Here is a 10,179-nt window from a genome sequence, read left to right on the forward strand (position 1 = left end):
ACAGAACAGAGACACTTTGGAATCTTAACTCAAATATATTCCCGAGGGGAAAAAAGGGTAACTTAAATTTTTATAGATGTTAAGAAAATAATTATGTAAAGAAATATATAATACATAAAACACATGCATATTTATAAAGGTCAAAGAGAGGGCTTCCCTGGTGGCGCAGTGGTTGAGAGTCCGCCTGCCGATGCAGGGGACGCGGGTTCGTGCCCCGGTCCGGGAAGATCCCACATGCCGCGGAGCGGCTGGGCCCGTGAGCCATGGCCGCTGAGCCTGCGCGTCTGGAGGCTGTGCTCCGCAACGGGAGAGGCCACAACAGTGAGAGGCCCGCGTAACGCAAAAAAACCCCCAAAAAGGTCAAAGAGAATATGGACTAATGACAATAATTAAAAGAATAAAAATACCTTTCCCTTACATTCTGCCTTACTTAGAACAAGGGATTCCCAACCACATTTTGTTTTTACATCCTTCAATTCCTTTCCCCAAAGCTTCATGTTTTCATAATTCAGTCCAAGATCCACTGTCTCTTTCTCTCTTAAAAAAAAAAAAACCAAGATAACCTCCTAACAAAGGCCTCTGCACCAGTAGTTAATCATTACAAACAATTATTACCAAGTAAATTTTTAATATAATATACGAAGAGAACATTTTTCTTTGGTAAAAATCAAGATAAGCGTAGTGGTGCGTGTCCTTCATCAAAGGACATCTTAGAACCGTTTTCTGAATGCTCCGATTCATGAACCAGGTGTCAATGTCCTCAAAACAATCTCTCCCCAGCTGTGACTTTTTTGGTTGAACGCTAGAGCCAACTCTCCCTCGTATATATATGTCCTGTTGAGCACATGCTTACTGTTTACGTGAAGCCCACTGAGATTTCTTTTCTGAGAATCTGGAGGCCCCTTAAAACCACCAGCCAAGCCCTGGGGCACCCAGGCGTGCTGGGGGCGCCGGCACGTCTTGGGTCTTTGCTGAGTCACTGCTGGCGTCTTCATGTTACAGGCACCTTGTCACCGGCTCGCTCCCTGCGGGGGGGGGGGGGGGGGGCAGGGATGCCGTGGGCTCTTCGGGGCTGCGGGAGTGGCCCAACACAGGAGGCCCTCCCCAGAACACGTTCAGGAGATTCAGTCACACTTGGACGCTTAGAAATGCCTCCTCGCGGTGTACGAAGCACCTCACGTGACCAGCACCGGTACTGGTACCGAGCACACCTCTGGATCCAGGCATTGGAGGTGGGGAGCGGCAGGACCTGGGCCCTCCTAGCACTGGGACACAGAGGTTTTCCTCACACCAGCGTAGCCGAGGGGAAACACCCGCTCGTCCCAGCCTCCCAGCCCTGCCACCACGCCCGCTCTGCACACGCTTATCTGCCTCAGGACAGACGAGTGTCCCAGCAAAACACCCATGCCTGCGAGGGCGCTCCCCTCAGCGGGGACCCCCCGCCAGGGCCTTAAGGGAGCAAAACAGCCAAGCGGCACCTACAACTACGCACTTCGGGTGCCAGCAGCTAAGGCGACAGCTGACGTCAGAGCAGAGTGCGACGTTTCAGAGTGAGAAATCGTAAGGGAAAGAGCGGGCAAGTGCTCTGAGTTACTTAGGTAAATGAAGGGGAAAAATGAAAAGCAAACCCCCACCCCCACCCCCGGGAAACCACGCCCCTGTGGACTCTCCTGAGGAGCCAGGCCCCAGGTCACCCTACTCGGTGGCAGGCCTGTGTAAACGCGACACGCACACCACACAGGAGCCGCCACCAGGACGCTGCGGTTCCCACCCACAGGAAACGAGGACAGGGCAACGTAAAAAGGAGACAAGGACTTGGTCCTGAGCGTGGGACGAAGAATGAAGGGGGGGCGGTGCCCCAGGAAGACATCCACCCTCCCGGCCCCCATTGTGAATGCCAGACGTGATACCCTCGTACAAATGACTGATTTCGCTGAGTGACCAAAGCCGCTGAATTAACAAAATCCTTCCTATTAGGCCTAAGATATTTGAACCTGAATATTCTCTGTTTTTGAATAACTCACGCATTGAATTCACTCTTGATTAATTTACATTCTCAAATTGGTCCATCAAATAAAGTGTCCACTTGTTTCCCATTTTCTGGGCTTCCTCACCCGCTTGCATCACTTTCAACCACCCTATTAATCCATCAGGACCCGACTCCACTCCATTCTCCTTCACCGAGCTCTCACCAGGCACAGGGTTTCCTGGAGACATCTACCCCGTGACTCAAGGTCAGCAGCACAGCTTTTCTCAAGCGCAAGTTCTCTGTGACAGGTTTGATTCTGTGCATCAAAACTAGTCTGAAATCCATAGAGATCAGACTTGTGGTTGCGAAGGGGGAGGGGGAGGGAGAGGTATGCACTGGGAGTTCGGGGTTGGCAGATGCAAACTACCACATTTACAATGGATAAACAACAAGGTCCTACTGTATAACACAGGGAACTGTGTCCCATCTCTTGGGACAAATGGCAATGGAAAAGCATATTTAAAAAAGGATGTCTCTACGTGTGTAACTGAGTCACTGCTGTACAGCAGAGATTGCCACAGCATTGGAAATCAACTGTTCTTCAGTAATAAAAAAACCAAAACCAAAACAAACAAAAAACTAGTCTGAAATCAACACCTAGCCTTCCCCGAAACCATTCCCGAAAATGCAGTCTTCAGTTTTCTGTTGTCTCATTGAGACAAATAGGACTAAAACACACAGACCTAAGACACACAAGATACGCTTTCTTCAGCAAGTTGAGATTTCAGATCTAAATTCAGAAAAGATGGATGCACTCAACATCTCCTCCTCCTCGCATTACAACAAGAGAATGACTCTCAGCACGACGTGTATCTACTACGACTTTTTCACGTAATCTGAATATCTCTTTCTACCAACCAAAAACAAAGTAAGAAACTGCAGGCAGGCTGTGCAGACAGGCTGGAGGTGACCTTTCCCTCCACCGAGGCCTCCTCAGACCTGGCACGGGGAGATGCCAGACCCCACTTTTGGGAAACTGATCAACATCAAAACAAGAGGTTCTCCCTCAATAATCCTGAAAACCTCCTCAAAAACAAACAAACAAAAACCCTTTCCAGCTTTGGTGAGAACGGTTACCTGCACATAAGATTCTTTGGCAAATTATATACCTCAGCAGAAACTCAGGCTTTACTCTGAAACACCAGGTCCAGTGCACTGTCCACTCTACTGGAGACCAGGACAGTTTCACCGCGACATCACTTACTATCTCCACCCCATTCGCTCCACAAGATGTGAGCGCCTCACTCTGCAGAGATGTACTTAGACTTGCTGGAACTTCTGAGTGGCCAGGCACCCGCCCGCACACCTGCGTCCAAAAGCCCATCCACTGCCCCCCACACGGGCCCTCCTGAGATGTTCCCTGGAATGAATGGTGCCACTTTGGGGGTAAGCAGCCGTAGCCCTCAGGGTCTCACATACACCCACACCGACACCCACGATACCCAGGGCATCTGGAAACACTGTTTACAATAATATCTATGGTGACGATTATGAAACCCATCCTGGGTAAAGGGTCCAGCAAAGTCATTCTACTAAGGAAAATGATGGGCAATTGATACCAGACAGTCAAATCTCCAGGGAAAGAGCAATAACGAAGCCTCGCTGGAAGACACGGTATTTCACTAAAGCAAAAGCCTCTGAGTCTGGGCACTCGGTGGGACTCTTGCTCCAGGTCCAGACGAAGTAAAGGAAGCGGACTCAGCCTTCGCTGAAGGAATACGCGAAGCAGCAGTTTCCGAAGCGCTGCACACTGGGCTCCGAGAGGCCGTGGCCGTGGCAGACAGGAGACACAAGCACCAGCCGCTCTGCTTCTGGCATCAGCGTCCAGGCCACACAGCAGTCGCCCTGGGCTGAGGCCTCAGTCTGCAGGGCGAAGGCCCCGAGGGCAGGGGACCTCAGGGTCCAATTCGAGTGCTCAGCAGAGCGCTGTCCAGCACGTATGTGGGAGGAGACCGCCGAGGTGAGGGAAGGAACCGCCGAAAGTTTAGAGACCTTGGGCTCTGGTGCTCACACACTTCCCACCAGCCAGGCGGGAACACAGCAGGACGCCGGGCAGAGGATTCAGGAAGGTTTGTCTCAGCAGCAGGGCAATTAGCCCTGGACGAAACACTGCTCTAGTCCTGCCTAGCAACGCTTAAAGGCAACAGTCTAAAAGGTCAAACTGATTCTAAATAATTTAACCGAGTCTGGAACAAAGCTCAAGAATATTCAGAGAAATACAGGGCTTCCCTGGTGGCGCAGTGGTTGAGAGTCCGCCTGCCGATGCAGGGGACACGGGTTCGTGCCCCGGTCCGGGAGGATCCCACATGCCGCGGAGCGGCTGGCCCCGTGAGCCGCGGCCGCTGAGCCTGCGCGTCCGGAGCCTGTGCTGCGCAGCGGGAGAGGCCACAGCAGCGAGAGGCCCATGTACCGCAAACAAAACAAAAGCGTCTACCACACAAGTCAAAATTCGCAATGTCTGGCATCCAATCAAAGCTATCAAACATGCGAAGAAGTAGGAAAACCACCTTCACTGGGGAGAAAGTCAGTCAAAACAAACCTGGAATTGAAGAGCCAGCAGACAAGGACACAGAAGAGCTGGAACTGTGCTCCACGCGTTAAAGAAAGTTAAGCAAAGAGAAGATACAAAACAAGATTCAAATTGAACACCTAGAGAGGAAGACAATGCAGAGGTGAAAATTATACCAGATGGTATTAATGGCAGACTAGACATCGCAGAAGATGAGTGAACTTAAAGAAATGGATAAACTGAATAGTTCTGTATCTACTAATGACATTTGTAGTTGAAAATCTTTCCAAAAAGAAAGCCAAGATGGCTTCACTGGGGAATTCTCTCAAACATTTAAGGAAAAAATAATACCAATTCTGGACTTCCCTTTAAGAATCTACCTGCCAATGCAGGGAACACGGGTTCGAGCCCTCGTCCGGGAAGATCTCACGTGCCGCAGAGCAACTAAGCCCGTGAACCACAACTACTGAGCCTGCGCTCTGGAGCCCATGAGCCACAACTACTGAGCCTGTGCTCTAGAGCCCGCAAGCCACAACTACTGAGCCCAAGTGCCACAACTACGGAAGCCCACGCGCCTAGAGCCTGTGCTCCACAACGAGAAGCCATCGCAATGAGAAGCCCGCGCACCGCAACGAAGACCCAACACAGCCAAAAATAAATAAATAAATTTATTTTTAAAAAAACCAAAAAAGAAATAATACCAATTCTACACAAAGTCTTCTAGACAATGAAGAGAACATTTCCAACTCATTTTATGAGGCCAGCATTACTCTGATACTAAAACCAGACACAGACATTACACGAGAATAATACAATATCCTTTGTGATCACAAATGCAAAAATTAACAAAATGTCAGGAAACTGAGTCCAACAGTACATTGAAAAGATAATACATCATGACCAAGTAGGATTTACACCAGAATGAAAGACTGGTTTAACATATGAAAAAATCAATCCATGTAATTAACAAACTAAAAAACAAAAATCACATGACCACCTCAACAGTCACAGAAGAATTTGTCAAAATCCAACATGTATTTCTGATAAAAACTCTCAACAACCTAGGAACAGAAAGGAACTTCCTCAACCTGATAATGGGTATTTTTGAAAAACCCACAGCTAGCATCGTATGGTGTTCAATGATGAAAGACTGAAAGCTTTCTCCCCTAAGACCAGGAACAAAACAAGGATGTCTGCTTTTTCCGTTTCTATTAACCATCGTACTAACCACCAGAGGTTCTATATAGTTCAATGAGGCAAGAAAGGAAATAAAAGGCATGCAGATTAGAAAGGGAGAAGTAAAGTCATCCCTGTGTATAGGCGACATGATTGTCTACACAGAAAATCCAATGGGATCTACGAAAAAGCTACTAGAGATAAGTGCGGTTAGCAAGACAGCAACGTACAAGATAAATGTATAAACATGAGTTGTATTTGTATGTACTATCAACAACCAAAAATTAAAATTTATACTACCTTTTACAATATCATAAAAACATGAAATGCTTTAGGGATAAATTTCACAGAAGATGTACAAGACCTGCACAGCGGAACATTGCTGAGACCTAACTAAGCGAGAGCTGCCCCTTGTGGTCAACTGCGGGGTTCAGTGTTGTCAAGATAGCAGCTCTCCCCACGCTCCCCTACAATTACACATAATCCAAACCAAAATCCTAGGAGGCTTCTTTGCAGAAATTGGCAAACAGATTCTAAAATTCATATGGAAATATAATGGACCTAGAATACCCAAAACAACTTTACCCAAAAAAGGATAAACCTGCAGGGCCAGCGCTCCAGACTTTGAGACTTAGGACACCCACACTCACAGGGACAAGGACTTCTGACACAGGAGCAAAGGCAGTTTGCTGGAGAAGACAGACGCCTCAACACATGGCATTGGACCAACTGGACCTCCACAGGGAAGACAGTGAACTTGGATTTATACCTCACAGCAAATACAAAAATTCACCTCAAAACAGATAACAGACCTAAATGTAAAACCTAAAACGCTGCAAGAAGGAAATACAAGGGAGAATCTTTACCACCTTAGATTCGGCAAAGACTTCTCAGAGAGACACTAAAAGCACAATCCATAAAAGACCAAACTGATACGAAGACTTCATCAAAATTTCAAACGCCTGCTCTCTGAAAGCCATAGTTACGAGAATCAAAAGACAAGCTGCAAACTGGGAGAACATATTTGCAAGGCAAACACCTGGTACAGGATGCATGCTCAGAACACGTAATAAACTCAAACGCTCGAATAATAAGAAAATAACCACCACCATAAAAAACGAGCAGAAGATCTGAACACACACTTCATTAAAGAAGGTGTATGGAATGGCAACGGGCACAAGAAAAGATACCTAATATCGTTAGGGAAATGCAAATTAAAACCGTAGTGAAATTCCACTACTCACCTACTAGAATAGTAAAAATTAAAAAGACTGACAATACCCAATGCCAGCAAGCACACGGAGCAGCTGGAACGCACACACACCACTGGCAGAGAGGCAACACGGTGAAGCCATCTGAAAAAGTTAGGAAACGTCTTGTAAAGTTAAACACACACTTTCCATTTTACTCTGAGAACCTACTTCTAGATGTTCACCCGAGAGAAATGAGAATTTCTGTCCACACGGACTTACCCATGAATGCCTGCAGCAGCTTTATTCATAACCCAAAACCAGACACCCAGACGTCCATTACCTCAGGATAACTAACTGGTGGTCCCCAGAGTACTCAGCAACAAAGAAACGAATTACTGTCACGACGCATGCATGTGCCCAACTCACGAGCCCTACCCTAAGCGAAAGGAGCTAGGCACAATTGCACGGTTCCACTGACATGAGACTCTGAAGATGGCAAAGCATACCGACACAAGGCACATCAGTGACTGCCAAGGACTGGGGGTTAGGGCACAGGACAGGACCCACTGCAAAGGGGCCTCAGGGAACTTTTTGGGGTGACAGAAACACTCTGTATCTTGATTGTGTGGTGGTTATACAATTGGATACATTTGTTAAAACTTGTTGAAGTACATATTCTACACCGTAATTAAGTCGATTAAACAATACAATAACCTCACACAAACTTAAGACAAAGAAGGGACAGGTGTCCGTCGAACTGTCCATGGTAGTCTTCTTTGGGTGGTAGGAATATAGGTGATTTTTATTTTCTTCTTTGTACTTTTTATAGTTTCCATAATTTTTCACTTATGTAAACAGAAAAATGTAATCACTTATGTAAACAGAAAAAAATTTAAGTCTCTTAGTAGAAATTGTGCTATATTACCTAAAATGTAGATAATATTAGACCAGTTAGCGAATGTCATTCTTTAAAAACAAGATATCAGGAAAACCAGTCTGTGTGTAACTGAAATATCCCAAAAGTGAAACCAACTTTTGATCATTTCTTCTGGTGTTAGAAAAGGAACATCGTTATCTCAAATTAAATGTAACAAAACCAGTCTGCACGTTTTAACTGCAACAATTAATCACAAAACACAACTAAAAGGGGAAAATCCACATTAACAAGTCAAACTGTAATAAGAGTTTCATATATAACATAATGGAATTATAATAATAGTTTGCTGCACATTTGGAAAATATTAGAAGTCATGTGACTCTTAGAAACGCATTTCTCTCCTGTAATGGGTTAACTTTAAAATACCCTTCTCGAGGGCTTCCCTGGTGGTGCAGTGGTTGAGAGTCCGCCTGCCGATACAGGGGACACGGGTTCGTGCCCCGGTCCGGGAAGATCCCACATGCCGCGGAGCGGCTGGGCCCGTGAGCCGTGGCCGCTGAGCCTGCGCGTCCGGAGCCTGTGCTCCGCAACGGGAGAGGCCACAGCAGTGAGAGGCCCGCGTACCACAAAAAAAAAAAAAAAAAAAAAAAATACCCTTCTAGACAGCTGAGGCCTGAAAATGAAACAAAAATCCCACAACCACCAGAAACGGAAAACACTCCTCGAGTTGGGACACGCTGCCACCGAACTCCTACTGTTCTTGTTGCAGGCAAGAGTCGATTTCTATTATCCCCTTCATTACTGACTCTGAAACAACACCGAGGAGCACAACAAGATCCACGTCTGGGTCACATTTCACAGGAGTTGGATAATTGTGCTATTTAGACACTATAAGAAACAACCAGGTAAGTGAAAAACCGGACCCTGGCCCCCTCAGGTCTAAAAGTTCTCCCTAAGAAAACTGCGCGCTTACATCTCAGTGAGAATTCTAACGAGCTCTGCTTTCTGCACAGGTGGAGCCTTACCTGGTAGAGCTCTTCCAGGTTATATCTGATGGACGTGCTACTCTGTATGGCTCTCACTGCTTCATGAAGTTTCTGCCAGGTGTCCTGAGTGTAGTTGTCAGGCAATTTAGGTCTGTCTGTAAATGCAGATGGAGTCAGTGGGTAACGGCATCCATGCTAAGAATCACACATCTTTAAAAAAACTATTCCACAAAAAAAGTCCTTAAAAGACACACAGGTAAGGAGCGCAAAAATTAGGTTTTCCCAATACAAGTACCACATTTATAAATTTCTTGGGTTACAGACTACGCAACCATTCCATCTTCGTTTGGCTAAACAAATACGTCTAGTACTGATACTTAGAATAAGCACATGTAGGAAACCATACAAATCTTAACAGTATTCCTTTACTTAACAAGTGGGTTTCACAAACGTATAAACGTGGAATAGTTAAGCTCTCTACAACATTTAAAGTTGATTGAAACTACTCCAAGCTGGGAGGAAGGTGAAGAATAAGCTTGTAACTGGTGTGTCTGCATCGAAGACGCCTGCTTTGAGACGGTGACAGCGACAGAGCTGGTGAGAAGTGGAGCAAGTAATTAAATTACATCACGAAGAGCTTCAGTCCTGCTACTCGGTCCGGCTCGGCCGTGCGAACCGGGACACCTGAGTTATCTGGCGTCACTCAATGCCATTGGACCAACTATACAGACCAAGGGGAAGCCGCCGCTGGCCCGCGCCGCCCCGCCGACGTCGCAGCCCGAGAGGCCAAGGGGAGGGACCCCCGCCCCGCCCGCCCCGCACCCACCTCGGAAATTCTTGATCACGAGCTTCTTGGAGCCGCCGGCGGCTCCGGGCTTGGAGGTGACGGCGGCCGCGGCGAGAGACGCGGGCTTGGTGAGGCCGTTGGTGTGTCCGACAAGCGCCGAGAAGCTGCCCTTCCGAGGGGTCTCGTCGGCCATGGCCGCGGCCGCAGCGCCCCGCCCGCCGCCCGCCCGGCCTCCGCCTCGGCCTTGGCCTCGGTCTCCGCCGCCCGGCCTCGTCCTCCCTCCGCTGCGCTCCCTCAGCCCCACCCGGCCCAGCCCAACCGTCGCCCGACTCGGCCCGACCAGAGCCGGTGCCTCAGGCCTCAGGAGCACTCCAGACCCCGACCCGACCCAGCCCCGAGCTCGCGGGCGCCGCAGTCCGCGTCCGCCGCGGTCCGTGTGGAACCCGCAACAGCCGAGGGCCCGAAAGGCCCGGGCACCGGGGCGCCGACTAGGCGGCCTCGTGTGGGAGGCAGGGAGTCGCAGCGCAGCCCCCGACCTTCCTCAGCCCGGGCGCGCCGCCATACCGGCACGGGGCTCGCACTCCCGCGCACACGCTGCCTCCGGAACCAACGTGCGCGGAAG

At 48.4% G+C, this 10,179-nt stretch overlaps 1 protein-coding gene across 2 annotated transcripts in view; it reads right to left on the reverse strand.

Annotated features, from left to right (window-relative positions):
* Nucleotides 1-10,169, reverse strand: part of CUL4A (cullin 4A) — a 45,582-nt gene extending 35,413 nt beyond the window's left edge. The window contains exons 1-2 of one of the 2 annotated variants that reach the window (XM_067713786.1): nt 9,597-10,169; nt 8,810-8,925 (exon numbers count right to left, since the gene is read on the reverse strand). In XM_067713786.1, the coding sequence (XP_067569887.1) occupies nt 8,810-8,925; nt 9,597-9,750 (270 nt within the window). In that variant the 5' untranslated portion in view covers nt 9,751-10,169. The remainder of the gene's footprint in view (nt 1-8,809; nt 8,926-9,596) is intronic. The other variant, XM_067713785.1, reaches the window with a different exon arrangement.
* Between the last annotated feature and the right edge of the window lie 10 nt (nt 10,170-10,179).

This window comes from Pseudorca crassidens, chromosome 18 (assembly GCF_039906515.1).
Source record: "Pseudorca crassidens isolate mPseCra1 chromosome 18, mPseCra1.hap1, whole genome shotgun sequence".
In the NCBI taxonomy this organism is placed as follows: Eukaryota; Metazoa; Chordata; class Mammalia; order Artiodactyla; family Delphinidae; genus Pseudorca; species Pseudorca crassidens.